Here is a 16,628-nt window from a genome sequence, read left to right on the forward strand (position 1 = left end):
TGAAATACATGGGCAGTGGTCTTTTATCTCTGTCATTTGCTTATCTCCATGAGGCAACTGAGTTTTACAAATATATGCTACCTATTTGGAAGTAAGGAGCCCTCGTGGTACATTGGTTAAGTGCTCGGCTGCTAATCAAAAGGTTGGCGGATCGAACACACTGGCTGCACCACGGGAGAAAGATGCGACAGTCTGCTTCTGTAAAGATTTACAGCCTTGGAAACCTGATGGGGCAGTTCTGTACTGTCCTGTAGGGTAGGTATGAGTCGGAATCAACTTAACGGCAGTGGTTTTTTTTTTTTTGGAAGTAACGAGGCATGTCAAATGTTGAATGAAGCAAGTTTGAGCCAGGGAGACCATAGGATTTATTATCCAAACAAAGATACTTTTGAAATTGAAAGGCGGTGCTAGTTCGAGCTAATGTACTCTGGCTGTCAAATTTATGTTTATGAAGATACAGGGGGTGAACTGGCCTTCCCATTTTCCTCCTCCAGTATTTTGGTAATTAGGAGGTTTATGCTGTGTTTCAGAAGTATGGTACTGCCTTGGCAACTAGTGAGTTAACTTCTTCCTGGGTTTTCGAGTTTGGGAACCAAAAGATCAAGAATACCTCACTAAGATTTTCTCTGGGTCTTCAGCTTAGTAGCGATGGAAGTTATAAGGAGTTTTGACAACATTCTTGGTGCTTTGGATGTTAAATGTCTTATTCGCTCTGACAGTAAAACACTCAGAACAGTGAAGCAGCTAAATAGCTTGAAAAAGCAGTGATTGATGTAGCTCTTTGAGCATATTCTAGTGATAATACTTGGGTTCTATCTAGCTCTTATCTTGTCACCACTTCATCAAAGGGCTAATATTTCTTTTCATCTTAAAAGGATGCAGTTAAAAAAAAAAAAAAGCCACACACTCAGTTCTGTTTGTCCTGTTGCTTTGTTTCTCTTCTGTTGTGTCGATGGTGTGGAGCAGTAGACCACGTTCTGGCTTAGGAGGGTTCTCCTGCCTCCTTCTCCCATCACCTGGTGTGTGCTTATCTGTGTCTCCCGGTATTTTGGGCTCCGCTCAGATGTGTCTGCCCTCTTTGGGGTCCTTCCTTCTCTAGGAACAAGGTCAGACATAGGCAGAAAAGTAGGAACTGCCCTTCTTCCCTGCATTCCTCCAGTTTTTGTTTTCTGTTAACCTTTTAGGCCAAAGTCAAACGAGGGTCAAACAGGTTAAGCTGTTTCCCCAGGGAAGGAGGTGAAGACCTTTTCTTGTATATGTAGTTGCTATCTTGGACATTTTTATATTTTCTTGGAACAAGTGAAATGTGCAGGTCAGCTATGTCACCTCAAATCCCAAGGAATGAGTCATGGCAGAATGTACGTGAACTCTAAGGCCAAGCAGACACTAAGCCAAACATTTACCCGTTCTTTTTCCTCTTGCCAGTTATGTCTAGCTAAGTCGTCTACTCAGCTCACCAGGGAAGAGTATTTCATAAGCTTCAGCCAACTGCATAGTTAGGCGCATCAGGGCTGGCAACTTAAAAATGCCAATATTACACTCTTCCTGTTACTCACTTCCTCTTCTCTCATTATAAATCATAGTCCAGTATATCCGCTGCACAGTTTCCCATTCTTCTCAGACTTAGCTAAAGCATCTTACTCAGACCCGGCAGGAAGTCTGGTTTCTTCCTCAGCGGCTGCAGCCTAGGCCATCCTTCAGTGGAATGGTTTCTACTTCTTCAGCACTCACAGTTTAACGCAACCCTGACTCTATTCCACAGTTCCAGGAGGTCACCAGTTGCCACTGGGTTGACTGCAACTCATGGCAACCCCGTGTGTGTCAGAGTAGAACTGTGCTCCATAGGGTTTTCAATGGCTGGTTTTTTTGGATATAGATCACCAGGCCTTTCTTCTGAGGTATTTCTGAAAGGACTCGAACTTCCAGTCTTTCAGAGTTAGTAGTTGAGTGTTCAACAGCACTGGGTTCTGGGTAGGTTAGTTGAGTGTTTAACTGTTTGAGCCACCCAGGGACCTTCAAATTAATACTGCCTTTATGCAAATGAATCGAGATATGTTCCCTCTTATTTTCTGGAAGAGATTGTGTATAATTGGTGTTAATTATTCTTTAAATGTTTGGTAGACTTCCCCCGTGAAGCCATCTGGGTCTGGAGATTTCTTTTTTGGGATTTTTAAATACCTGCTGGGCTGGTGGTGGGGCTCATTATCACCTGGCAGGGATCTAAGTACCACCTACTGAGTAGCCTAGGGAGCCTTCTCTTCCTCTTAGCCTTCTCCACCATGTATCTTGGCGGGGGCTTTGGGACATCTCATTACAGCCTTCAGAGGGTGGAAGTATAAGTTCCGCCTAGACTTAGCATGGGTTGGGGTGGGGGCACAGTGTTTTCTTCGGTGTTTAGATGGAGTGGACTGGTGATTGTCTAAAAGTTTTCTGTTTTGCTAGGCAACCCCTTGCCTGGTCTTTTGGCTTGAGACTGCAGGCTTTTGTTAGGTTATTGTCTTTTTTGTCTGTTAATATTGCCCATTGAATTGCCAGCTTCTTTGGCTCTAAGTCTGGGATATATGAGGCAAAAGGAAATCCAGGGGCCTCACTGTCATGTCATTCCGAGGTTCCTGACATCCCAAGCCAACCTGCCTTCTCTTTACTTTTCAGAGGCTTTCTGTGTTTGTTTTATTTACAATGTCCAGGGTTTTTAGTTGTACTTAGTGGAAAGAAGAGGGAAAAGTTACACCTGCTCCATCTTCCTGGAAGTGGAAGTTTCACTCTTTTTTTAAAAACATCCTAACATAGCTGTCCTGTTGTCGAGGAGGGATTCCATAATTGCGTTCTGATGCTCCGCCTGAGGCGTTTAGACGGTGATTCTCAGTGGCTTTTTGGAATTAGACTGCCTGTGAGGATGGCATTCCATTTGGCTTTCTGAGTTTTCCCTGTTCTCTGAATCCAGATGTTCTTTCTCCCCGGTTCACATGTCCGTTTTTCCTAGCCCCATCTTTAAAAGCAGTTAGGAATGAGAGTCTTTCTCTTTCCTTTCCCATCTGTTGATCCCAGCCACTTAAATAAGACCTCAGCCTTTCTCTTGAGAACAACCTTTTCTTCATCTAGCTCTGCCACCATCTCCCTTCTCTCTTTTTCATTTCCCCCCATTTATATTTTAACCCTGTTTATGTTTCGAATGGAGCCCTGGTGGCGCAATGGTTAAAGCACTTGGCTGCTAACCAAAAGGTCCCCAGTCACTCCACCAGAGGAAGATGTGGCAGTCTGCTTTTGTAAAGATTACAGCCTTGGAAACCCTATTAGGGCAGGTTTACTCTGTCCTATAGGGTCTCTGTGAGTCAGAATTGACTTGACTGCAATGGGTATATTTTGAACCGATCTTTTTCCAAGGGTGCATCCCTGAGCCCAGCAAAGAGTCTGTTTTCCTGTTAATGCTGCTGCATCTGTGCTTGCTCTGTGCCCACTTTCCCTGCTCCATTCCCCCATGCATGGCTCTTTGACAGTTCGTGGGATGTAATGGGAAAAAGTAGAGTTTTGGTGGTATTTGCTGAATTCTGCTCTCCAGTTGCTCCTCCTCCTACAGAGGTCCTGTGGTGGTCTACACAAAACAATAATGGCAACAGGAAATTTTTTTCTTGTTATTACTTATTTTTACATGGCCCTGTGATTAGTAACCTCCCAGGGCAGGGCTCTGGTGGGAGCTGGGTTGGAATACATGGTTTAGCTCAAGGCCCACTTTATCCTACTGAATCCGAGTCTTGGAATTGTATCGCACTCCAATAGGTGATGAGGTTCAGGAACCTGCAGCAGGTTTACGCAAAGCCTAGGCTGTATCTGCATCCACATTGGTACGGAGGAGGGAAGTACTGAGGGAGAAGAAGAGATGGTATATTGGAGAGAGGGAGGGGGGAGAGCCGGAATCATTGACCTTTCCGGCTGCATGAACCAAGCAGTGCAATGAAAATAGAGCACATGGCAGTTGACTTTTTAAAACTAGTAGGTCTGCCCCAATTGGGAATTTGTAATCTGACCTCTCTGATTAATAGTCCTTGCTTTAGGGGACTTTGAGGAAAGGAGTGGGGCTAGAGACTTTCTCTTCTCCATGAAATATTTAAGAACTGAAGATCGTAGTTTTAATAATTGATAGTTCAGTGTATCGGAATGGCATTGCTTCACCTCTTTAGTAAAACCATGACGAAGTTTAGCCAAGTGCAGACTGCGGATGCATCCTGTCACCTCTTAATTGTTAAGATCAGTTTTCTTCCTATAGAATCCACAACAGCCATAGAAGAGAATTAATGATACAGGTCCTCTGGTTAACCCTTTTATTTTACAATTGAAGAAACAAATGCCCAATTAGTGACAGAGCCAGAACTCTAGGCAGGGTTTCTTCTTTATTGCCGGTCCCTTATTCTTCTCAGTTCATCGTGCTGATGCCCTAAGATACAGAAGTATAGAATTTTAAAGTTGAAAGTACGTTAGAAATCATGTGATAATGGATTCTTTGAGTTAGGTCCAAATCAACTTCAAGAATGCAGGTAGTGTTATCTATCTGTAGTGGTCCTTGTTTTTAGGGATTGCTGATTCATTTCAGCTTTGGGAACTAAACCAAGTATATTAAATTCTCTTCGCGTAGCCCTAGCCAGTTTGCATTTCTGGACGTACTCTGCTCAGTTTCCTCTCAACCATGGAGCCCACTTGAACTGTCCTCCCCCACATATCATTATCAGTTGAAGACTCATGACTCTTGCTTTTTGGTCCTGTTCTTTTAAATGGTTAATTTTAATTTGGTGATGTGACTCCAGTTCTTGCTGTCCTAGTTTATATTTCGGGGTCAGTCCCCTCCCCCACAATAAAATCAGTTGCCGTTGAGTTGTCTCCAACTCGTGGTGACCCCATGTGTGTCAGAGCAGAACCGTGTCCCATAGGATTTTCAATGGATGATTTTCGGAAGTAGATGGCCAAGCCTTTCTTCTGAGGAGGCACCATGGGTGGACTTGAACGTCTGAAACTTTGGTTAGGAACTGAGTGTGTTAACCGTTTGCACCACCCAGAGGCTCCTATCTTAGGTTACCAAAACCAAACCCATTGCCGCTGAATCGATTCTGACTCATAGCGACTCTATAGGTCAGAGTAGAACTGCCCCACAGAGTTTCCAAGGAGTGCCTAGAGGATTCGAACTGCTGACCTTTTGGTTAGCAGACGTAGCTCTTAACCACTATGCCACCAGAGTTTCCATTTTAGGGTTATTAACTGTTAATTTACCTATATTCTCCAGTGATTATTGTGTTAGTAGATTATATCTTTGTCAGCCCTCCTTTCTGAAATTTGCTCACTTAACTGACAATTCTTATAATTAGGGATTTTCATGGAGCGGAATCATTTGGGGACAAAACCACCACAACTAACTAGTTTTGGGGACAAAAGATACATAGTCAATATTGCTGTGATGATTGTTGTATTATTTCCATTTAAGTAAGATCTGAAATGAAATGCTTTCTTTGTGTTTCATTGTGAAATTGGATGACAGTGAAAGCCAGAAAACAAACTGATATACTTTATTACTATTATTTTGTAATTATACCATAGAGAAGATTATGAAATTGCTGTTATGAGGCAGAAAAAATTTACTTAGCATCTAGGTTGATTAATGAGCTTGGCAATGTCTGTGACCTTTGGAGCTTTAATTAAAATACTGTCTCAGGTTGCTGTAGGCTTTGGTCTATTTGAAATTTAAGTATAAATTTATGTTGTATTTACTCATATTTTGCTAGCCTTTCTCATTCTTCTCCATGTGCCTTTTGCAGGCTATTTTTTTCTTCCTAAAATATGAATTAAAAACATGTAGAATTATTTTCTTTGTTACTCTGATAATTCCTCATCTGAGCCCTAACCCTCTCTGGCTCCTACTAGGGCTGTACCTACTATTGTGAGGGTGGCGCAGGATTGTTTCGGTCTGTTATATATAGGGTCACAATGAGTCGGAACTTGATGGCAGCTAACAACAACCCCTGTCTTAGTTATCTAGTGATGCTGTAACAGAAATACCACAAGTAGGTGGCTTTAACGAACAAATTTATTTTCTTACAGCTTGGGAGGCTAGAAGGCTTTAGGGGAAGGCTTGCGCTCTGTCCCCTCTGAGAGGAGGTGCTTGTTTCTTTAAGCTTCTATTCCTTGGTTCCTTGGTTATCTTCAAGTGGTGTGGCATCTGTCTCATCCCATCTATGCTTGCTTGCTTGGTTACTTGCTTAGTCTTCTCTGTTTATATCTCAAAAGAGATGGATATAAGACATACCCTACACTAATACTGCCTCATTAACATAACAAAACCCATTCCCAAATGGGATTAAAATCACAGGTATAACCCACTGCCATAGGGATCCTGACTCATAGCGACCTCGTAGGGTTTCCAAGGCTATCAACCTCTATGAAAGCAGACCACCACATCTTTCTCCCAGGGAGCTGCTGGTGGTTTTGAACCTCCAACCTTTCAGTTAGCAGTCAGTTGCTTTAACCGCTGTGCCACCAGGGCTCCTATCACAGGTGTAGGGGTTAAGATTTATAACACATTTTTGGGGTACACAATTCCACTATAACGACTTCCTTCTCTATGACCCATCTTTGAGTGCCAGTGATCGATTTCAGTGCCAGGATTGGGCAGAGAAGGCTCAGTGAGAGTAGTTGTAAAGGATGAAACATAATTACTTTTAACTTTTATATTCTTATAGCTTTCTAGTATCACCTGACTATTGAAAAGTAATACCTGTCTTTAAAAAATAACAATTCTCTGAGACAAATGAGGCTGCTCTGGAGTAGAAATAAGCTGTTTATCGGTGAAGTACTGAAAGCATGGCTTCATTATCAGATGACATATTTAAAATGTCAAGAGACACGTGAAACCATTTCAACACATTTGATTACACTTTCTTCTATTCAAAAGGCAGGTTCTTTCACATTAAGGAACCTTGGTGGCACAGTGGTGAAGAGCTTGGCTGCTAACCAAAAGATCAGTAGTTTGAATCTTCTAGCCACTCCTTGGAAACCCCATGGGGCAGTTCTACTCTCTCCCATAGGGTCACTATGAGTTGGAATCAGTTTGATGGCAACAGGTATCTGGGAAGCTTCGAAAGGTAGAGATGACGCATTATCCCATACAGCAGGTACGAGGTGAAAACTTGAGGGAGTGTAGTTCAGTGAACCATGTCGTCTGAGTTTAAAACTACTGATACCATGCAAGCATCTTTCAGAGGGAGAATGTATACAACCAAAAATAGCATTCTTTTTCTCACAAAGGAATGAAGCCAAGGAGCAGAAACAGGCAAACTAAGATAGAAATATGGGAATGAGTACAGCGTACACATATGAATGGGTGTGCATCTATGTGGATAAACTAAAGATAAGGTTTTTAACTACCCAACATGATTCCCCAGTGACCTCATTATCGAATTTCAGCAATTGCAAAGTATAAATGCGCTTTGATTTCGGGCTGTAGTCCAGACTGGCTTCTGCTGTGTTACTTCTCTGTCTAAAGTGGATGAGGAGCCTCAGCCAGCGGAAATGAGCAAATGCAGATCCACACAACAGGTCAGTGGCAGGGGGGCGGATGGCGTCCAGTTGCCCTCACAGAGCCCTGCCTGCCTCATGGTGTACTGTGAAGGCCACGCTCTTCCTCACCAAGAACTGGTATGAGGAGGAGGCTGGTATTGAAATGCTGGAAGGAGACTCTGCTACTCTAAAATATTTTTCATAGTCTTTGTAGTGAGAGATTTGTGTGTCAAGAACACTTAATTCATAAAAGCTTTAAAAGAAGACAGCTTTATTGAGATACAATTCATAGACCATACAGTTCGCCCATTTAAAATGTACAGCTTAATGGGTTTTAGTGTATTGAGATATGTGCAGCAATCACCACAATTTTAAAACATTTTGGTCACCTCAAAAAGAAATTCTTTATCGCCCCACCCCCTGCCCCCAAGTTTAAATAACCTCTACAGCTGCTAACCAAAAGGTTGGCAGTTCGAATCCACCAGCCACTCCTTGGCAACCCTATGGGACAGTTCTGCTCTACCCTATAGGATCGCTATGCGTCGGAATCGACTTGACGGCGGTGGGTTTGCTTTAACCCACTTTTCTGTTTCTATAGATTTTTCTGTTCTGGTCTTTCATATGAATGTAATCATATGTGGTCTGTTGTAACTGGCTAATGTTTTCAAGGTTCATCCGTGTGGTGGGATATATCAGAACGTCATTCCTTTTTATAGCTGAGTAATATTCAGTCGTATGGCTAAACTGAAGACTCCTGAATTGAATAATTTTGATACTTACGTCAATTCATCTATTAACAAAACTGTTCTGGTGGCACAGTAGTTAAGAGCTCGGCTGCTATCCAAAAGGCCAGCAGTTCAGATCCACCAGCTGCTCCTTGGAAACCCCATGGGGCAGATCTACCCTGTCCTACAGGGTTGCTATGAATCGGAATCAACTCAGTGGCAATGAATGAATTTGGTTTGGTTTGGTCTCACTCACTAACATATCCATAACTAGTTATATAATTATAAGTATGTTATGTACATATAAATGTCCAATAGGGAAGATAAGTAATTCATTGTGAACTTTATTAGGAATTAATATATCTTGATGACAGATAATATGAAAATTATTTTTAGCTTTTAGGGAACATTTTATCTTCTTTTTAGAGTTTATTTTATTTTATTTGCTGTTTTTCGCTATTATAATAGCAGTATAACCACCCACCCCATTACCCATTGCTGTTGAGTCGATTCCGACTCATACGACCCTACGGGACAGAGTAGAACTACCCTACAGGGTTTCTAGGGAGTGGCTGGTAGATTGAAACTGCTGACCTTTTGATTAGCAGCCTGAGCTCTTAGCTACTACGCCACCAGGGCTCCACTATGACTACATAACTTCAGAAGAGAGAGAAAGGGGCTGGGGGGGCGGGGGCCACCCATCATCCTAACGTAAAACTCTCATGATTGGCATTCAGATGTATTTGCTAACGATTTTTCTCTCTGTGTTTTTCTTTGTTTATTCCTTATAACCCTGCCCCTGTCTCTCACATACCCCTCCATCACGGGCCTTGGAACTGTTCAGAGCCCAGTTCAAATCTTGGTTCTTCCACTTAATAGCTGTAAGCCTTGGGAGAGTTTCTTTACTTCTGTAAGTCTCATGTCCTAATCTGTAAAATGGAGATATTATCTTCATAGATTTTTGAGACTTAAATGAGATAATGTATTTAAGGTACTTTGCTCACTGCTTGGCACGTGGTAGAATATATTATAATATTAATTACATATGTTTAGGAGCCCTGGTGGTGCAATGGTTTACCATTCAGCTGCTAACCAGAAGGTCAGCAGTTTGAATCTACCAGCATTCCTTGGATACCCTATGGGGCAGTTCTACTCTGTCCTGTAGGGTTGCCATGAGTTGGAATTGATTCGATGGCAACGCGTTTGGTTTTTTTTGGTATGTGTAAATATATGTATGTCAAATATATGTGTGTGTATGTATATATATATATATATTTCTGACAGTCTATGAAAATACTGATTTTATTCCCAAGTAAGCAAGAAATTCTAAGATGCCTGTGGAAATTCAGACATAATTCTCTGCGTGAGATTAATGACTGGTGAAGGTAGATGGAAGACTTCAGTTCAAAGAAAACAGTGATCATGTAGATATGATAATATAGATGTCAGCGGATTCTTAACAATTAATGAATCTGCTGATTGGTTGTCCTTGTGTGGCTTGTTTTTACCTTTGAAATATGTGTTATCAGAAAAGAAATGCTGTTTTTAATGACAGTATCATCTTCAAAGCTGCCTGTAATATTCTTGTTTTGTGATTATAATAAACATTTTATGGGCTAAAATATGTATTTTAATATTTTCAGGAGAAAACAAAAAAAAGATAGTTCCCTCAGGTGTGCAAAAGTTATTAGACCTTAATTTGTGGGCTTGATTTGAAAGCTAAATACTAAGAAGTTTTTAAAGAAATATTTCATAACTCCATTGGCATTATAAAAGGGCGTTTTAAATCTTAGCAAAGGTCTGTACTTTGAGGCTTTCTTTAACTGACTTTAATACAAGTCATTTTAGAAGATAATAAATACTTGTTTTTACCCAAAAGTGTAAATAGTAGTCCAACACATTTTATCTCATATGCTACGTTAGGCTTATTTCTGGGGTGGACATAAGTCCTCAACTGATATTTAACCATCAGGTTTTTTGTTTGTTTAATACACCTTGTTTAATGCTTACATATAAGGGGATAAAAATTGTGTATTTTAATTTTTCCTGGGTAGTTAATGGTATAGAGCTTTTTCCAAAGAGGATTTCAATTGTAACTTTATTTTCTATGTGATCAGATTTTAAGCTCTATAAAGTTTCAATTTAACGTTTAAACTTCTGTATCTAAAATTGAGTTCATTGGTTTTTAATTATGTCATAACATGGCCAGGTCTTCCATTTAAAGGCCAATTCTTGTGCAAAAAAGAGCAATGAGTTGCTGTGGCTATTCTTTGGCATTCTTTTCTTCTTCTTTTTTAAGCATTTACTGTGTTTTTCGTGAAAGTCTGCACAACACATTATCTTTTGCATTTTCACAGTTAAGATGTCACATAACTGAAATGACAAAGAAATCAGCTTAGCCTCTAAATTTTATTATTTTGAAGAAAGTATTTTATGAGTTATGGGAAGATACCGTTGACTGTTGTCAAAAAAAACATGTTCAGAAACTTGTTTGTATACGTTGAAGTTGATTTGCTAACATAAATTTGCAAAAATATCACTTCTAATACCTCTTTGCACTAAACAAAATGCACAAGTCACAGAATTGGAACTCTTCCTAAAGCTGACATTCTCCTTAACTCACACTTTCGGGTGAGCCTGAGTACGTCGTACATGTTATTTTTATTTTTGCACAGTAGAGAATTTTTTATTGAACTTTAAAGTTTGCTTTCACCTTAGGCTTAGAGTCAATTATAGTGTTTGAAATGAAGGATGTATAATTATTTTGAGGGTGCACCAAGATTCTTTGGATATTTGAAAACAGTAGGACCAACCCTTTCCCCCTTTGGTTTATTTAGAAGACATGCACTATCTGCCAGATGCTGCTTCCTAACCAGTGCAGTTTTGCATCACACCAGAGAATTCATCAGCACAAATCTCCCTACACCTGCCCTGAGTGTGGGGCCATCTGCAGGTCGGTGCACTTCCAGACCCATGTCACCAAGAACTGTCTGCACTACACGCGAAGAGTTGGTTTTCGGTCAGTATATCATTCACTTATGTGTAAGTAAAGTTGATTGACTTATAACTACACAGTGTTTTGAGTGGTCTGTGCACATGATTTTTAGGGACATACAATGATACGTGGAATTAACAGATCCTCTGGGAACCCAGCTCCTTTGTAGTAGAGCTGATCCGTTTGAATCCTATTGAATGTATTAATGCAGTAGTGGCCTGCTGGTCCACACAAACCTGAGGGTAAATGGGGTGATCATTCTAGGCAAAATTATGTATGTAGTGAGGCTTGGCTTTGATTGACTTTTAGAGCCTTCTCTTTTGTACCGTTTCTAAGCACACCGTTGTCACACTTTCAGCATTTTAACCCCTGAAAGAATACATGCATTTGTGTATGTCTTAATGCCTCCCCTTCTGTAATCAAAACAGAGAAGGTCCTCTACTTTTATTTTGTCCCTTTACTTTTAGTTTGTGCACGTTGAAAAGTCGCGCGTGTGTCCTCTTCTAACATAGCTCTTTGGGGAAGAGCCTCCTGCCCCAATAACTTCCCCTTTGTCCTTCTTCTCCCTAACCTGCAGTCTTCCTTCAGTCGGCTCATACACACATCCAGGAACACACATACGCAGTCGTGTTAGAGGTGTATCTCTGTAGGCTCTTGGGCATCTACAGTAAGTAGGACCACTCCAAATAGTTTACCGGCGTGAACAAAGAAGAATACGTCATCAAAGAGATGCGTTATAAATTGTTGCTGAGAGTCCCTGAGTGGGAGAGATGAAGTAGGAGAGAAATAAGAAATGAGCCAATCGTCAAATTTTTAGAAATTCAAGAAGTAAGAAAGATACTTTTTAAAAAGATGCTGGTTTTTCAGAAGTTTATAATCCATGTAGCTTCTTGAACAAGTATAAGCGTACTTAAATTTATTTTCCAGAAAATAAAAACCCTGGATGATTGGCCTTCCCTACCTTAGGGGCCACCATAAACTACAGATCCATTGGGGCTACATCAGTGTGTGCTGGGAAACAGTGGCAGAGTCCCGTTAGCCCTGTTCCTCTCCGTCCTCTTTTGATGGCAGGCATCTTTAGATAGTGAAGATTTCTTCTGTTTGGAAACGCCACTTGGGTATTGGGGGTGTGTAGGAAGGCCAGGGCCCTGCTGTCAGGTCAGCCTGTGGACATCTTCTCCAAAGCCTGGAGTCACTGGGCTTTCTGTGTCTTCCACAATCCATCAGTCTCATCGTAGTCTGGAGTCTGGACAGTTCATCCCTAGAAACTTTAAAGATGCACCAAAATTAAAATTTAGACCATTTGAATTTTATTTTTCTTCTTCATTAGTAACCTAAAAGGGCTATTAAAGTACGTTCATTTTACCCTGTTCTTACCCAATGAAGTTGCACGTTTGACCAGGTTTGTGTTTATTTTTCTGACAGATGTGTACATTGCAATGTTGTGTACTCGGATGTGGCTGCCCTGAAGTCTCACATTCAGGGTTCTCACTGTGAAGTCTTCTACAAGTGTCCTATTTGTCCAATGGCGTTTAAGTCTGCCCCAAGTACACATTCCCACGCCTACACACAGCATCCCGGCATCAAGATAGGAGAGCCAAAGTAAGTCATCTTACTGGTAATGTAGTGGAGATAGTAGGTCTGTTGGATATGTGAAAAATTAGGTAACTTGTTAGTCGTCGATGCACTGTGAAGTGCAGCTCGTAGCTATATAAACCTTTTCGTTCTTTCCAGATGAAGTCTTTGTCCATAAATGTCACTTATTTATGCATTTGTTATTAATTTTTATTAAATAAGTGAATATCTGTTTTGTTCTTTTTCTTAAGATAATTTCAGTAAGTAAATTCTAGAGAATTATGAAAAACAGTTTTAATTTTTTCTAGAGTGGCTTAACAGGATATGCTTTTCACTGTAATATATATAAGATGAGGTCAACTTAAGCTACTGGTTACCGAATTTAACTTCCATAGCCAGTATAAGTCCTTGATTCCTAAAAGTAAATTTTATTTATTTTTTCATCCTGGTCTTAATTTTGTCTTTTGATTTTTGCTTTGTTGAGTCATTGATAATGAAGTAGTATTTCAGCAGGCAGTGTGGACTGCCTGCCTGCCTGCCTACCCTAGTTAGAGCAGCTTAGCAAAGGGGAGGGAGCATGGACATGGAGCCAGCCGGGAGCCTTCCCACCCACTAGTGTGTGAGCTTGCCAAGTTACTTACCCTGTCTTCACTTCTGTTCGCTCCCCCGTGAAGTGAGGGAATGCCTGCATCACAGAGTGTGTGTGAGGGTTAAATGGGATGACTTATTTAAAATATGGAACCCAGTCCCTCTCTCTGAGTATGGAGGGGCCCCACATTTCTTCACCCTCTCACTGTGTACATGCACTGGATTAGATGCTCAGGATTTTGTTCCTGTTATTATTTGCAGCAGTGTAGAATTTCATAATTATGTGGGGCTAGATTTACTCTCTGAGTCTTTTGGTGCACTGCTGCCCATAACTCCACAATCAAGGAAGTATTAGGGAGAGGAGATACAGGTAGGCCATAGTAAATGTGTCTGGCTCATACTGTACCGGTTAGTTTTGGGGAGATGCAGTTGAACACTATAGAAGTGACTCTGGTTACTAATGAACTATGTAAAAATGGAATTTTATTCTAATAGCACCTTTACTCTGACCTTTGTAGACCCTCAAAATGAAACAGGTTACTCATTAGGGGAGCCACATACAACTTGGTGTCTTGACTCCGAAGACGGGCATTAGTGAATTGTTTGTAAATAGTCTTCAGTGTTTATGGTAGTAACACTTCGGGGCATTAGTGCAGCCTTTTCCCACCAGTGAATATAGTTTTTGAATTTGGTTCCTTATTCAAATAAAACCGTATTGTCTGAAAGTGTGTGAAATCTTGATCAGTAGTTGTTACCTAGAAGAGCAGGCAGCAAATAATTACAATAAGTTAAAACAGCATTCCTCAAACTTGAGTAATGTATAGGAAAAAATTATTCCAGTGTTTTCTTAACATTTAAAAAAAATTACAATGGTTCTTTTGCAAGGTATAAACTACTGTGTTTAAACTGTAAAGCCAAAACAGATTTATAGATGAAATGCATATAAAACTCCCAAACCAGTGAAATTTAAGTTCCCCACATTGATTTCAGTGTGATGACCATTGCGTGGCTGGAGGGAGCCCTGGCTCACAGCCCTGCTGTAGCCACGGGCTCTGCTGCTTTAGGGCTGTTGGCTTTACCAAGCCTGTACTTCAGTGTGCCTGGAGAGGTCTCTTCCCTTACCACCTTCCCTTAGTTCAAGCTACTGTAAAACTTCCCGCAGCATGCTGGAAAATTGTTTGACCTACAATTGCCATGAAAGCTTCATTTTTGCATTAAACTCATCTCTGTTCTATTTAGCTAGCCCCCAAACAAATAAGTAGCCCTACTCCAACCGAAACTGGGGCACAGAAATCTCCTAGCAGTATTGGGTTAGCAGGTGGTTATACAAATGACTCAGTTGTGTGAACTATTTGTGTTAATTTTTTAATAGTTAATTATTTTTTGAATATTGTGTTTTAGGTGAAAGTATACAGAGCAAATAAGTTTCTCATGCATTATACACAAAGTGTCCCATGACATTGGTTGCAGTTCCCACGGTGTGTCAGCTTTCTTCCCATTTCCACCCTGGGTTCCCGTTTCCTGTCATCTGGCTTTCCGCCCCCTTCCTGCCTTCTCGTCTTTACTTTTGGGCAGATGTTGCCTTTTGGTTTCATGTAATTGTTTGTTCTAAGGAGCACGTTCCTTTTGAGTGTTGCTGTTTTTTTATAAGCCTGTCTATTGCTTGGCCGGAAGGTGGTTTCTGGGAAAGGCTGCAGTTCTAAGTCAGAGGAGTGCCTTAGGGCCTTAGTCTCAGGGGTTTCTCCAGGCTCCTTCAGGCCAGTAAGTCTGGTCTTTTTTTATGAATTTGATTTTTTTGTTCTGCTTCTTTTTTTTCTCACTCTGTCTGGGGCTGTCTGTTGTGTCAGAGTGGTTGTATTAGTTTTTAAAGGTTAATATCAAAGTAATCTCCCCCTGTAATGTCTTTAGAAAACTTAGGGATGTCTAAAAATATGCCCAAAAAGTCTAGTCCTAGCCCCTCAATTTGAAAAGCATGATAAACCCATTGCTGTTGAGTCGATTCCAACTCATAGCAACCCTATAGGACAGAGTAGAACTGCCCCATGGAGTTTCCAAGGAGCGCCTGGTGGATTCGAACTGCTCACCTTTTGGTTAGCAGTTGTAGCACTTACCACTACGCCACCAGGTTTTGGTTTTTATTTATTCAATAAACATATATAGAGTGTTTGCTGTGTACCAGGTGCTGTCTTAAGCACTTTGTGTCTTGTTTTCCAGGCATAGTTCCCTGCTGTCTAACAGGAGACTTTACATACCCTTTGATCTTTTCTGGATAATTTGAGATCATTTTGAATGCTCCCTACTGTATGTTTTGGTAATACTCTTATGTCTATTTGTAGTTTTTTTCTTGGCATCTAATTAGCACCAACTTCTTTTGCTGCTTTTTATTTTCCTCTTACTTGCCACTTCTCAATGTGTATAAGCTGAGAAATGAGAACTCCAAGGTCGTTAAGAATTGTATAAGAGACAGAGAACTTTTAAACAAGTCCCTAAGAAATAAAATGTGCACAGCTGTAATAGTGGCAGGGTAGCGTGGACACACACCCGGTGGAGGTTTGGGGACTCTGTGATGCTCAGGGAACTGCTTCTAACACGCTTGCTATTCGGTAAACGGTACTGGTTTCCCTCCTTTAATGTGAGAGGTTTCTGTAGTAGTTTCAGAGGATAGGACCCTTTTTATTTTATTTATTTTTTATAATTTTTATTGTGCTTTAAGTGAAAGTTTACAAATCAAGTCAGTCTCTCACATAAAAACTTAACATACACCTTGCTACATACTCACAATTACTCTCCCCCTAATGAGACAGCCCGCTCTGTCCCTCCACTCTCTCTTTTTGTGTCCATTTCACCAGCTTCTAACCCCCTCTACTCTCTCATCTCCCCTCCAGGCAGGAGATGCCAACATAGTCTCAAGTGTCCACCTGATCCAAGAAGCTCACTCCTCACCAGCATTCCTCTCCAACCCGTTGTCCAGTCCAATCCATATCTGAAGAGTTGGCTTCAGGAATGGTTACTGTCCTGGGCCAACAGAAGGTCCGGGGGCCATGACCACCGGGGTCCTTCTAGTCTCAGTCAGACCATTAAGTCTGGTCTTTTTATGAGAATTTGAGGTCTGCATCCCACTGCTCTCCTGCTCCCTCAGGGGTTCTCTGTTGTGTTCCCTGTCAGGGCAGTCATCAGTTGTAGCCGGGCACCATCTAGTTCTTCTG

General features: G+C 41.0%; 1 protein-coding gene across 13 annotated transcripts in view; it reads left to right on the forward strand.

The window, feature by feature from the left end:
- The window catches only part of ZNF532 (zinc finger protein 532), a 135,635-nt gene that overhangs the window by 64,202 nt on the left and 54,805 nt on the right, over nucleotides 1–16,628 (forward strand). For all 13 annotated transcript variants that reach the window (XM_049899933.1, XM_049899930.1, XM_049899922.1 and 10 more), the window contains 2 exons: nucleotides 11,102–11,283; nucleotides 12,685–12,861. In XM_049899933.1, coding sequence (XP_049755890.1) covers nucleotides 11,102–11,283; nucleotides 12,685–12,861 — 359 coding nt within the window. The remainder of the gene's footprint in view (nucleotides 1–11,101; nucleotides 11,284–12,684; nucleotides 12,862–16,628) is intronic.

Source organism: Elephas maximus, chromosome 11 (assembly GCF_024166365.1).
Source record: "Elephas maximus indicus isolate mEleMax1 chromosome 11, mEleMax1 primary haplotype, whole genome shotgun sequence".
NCBI lineage: Eukaryota > Metazoa > Chordata > Mammalia > Proboscidea > Elephantidae > Elephas > Elephas maximus.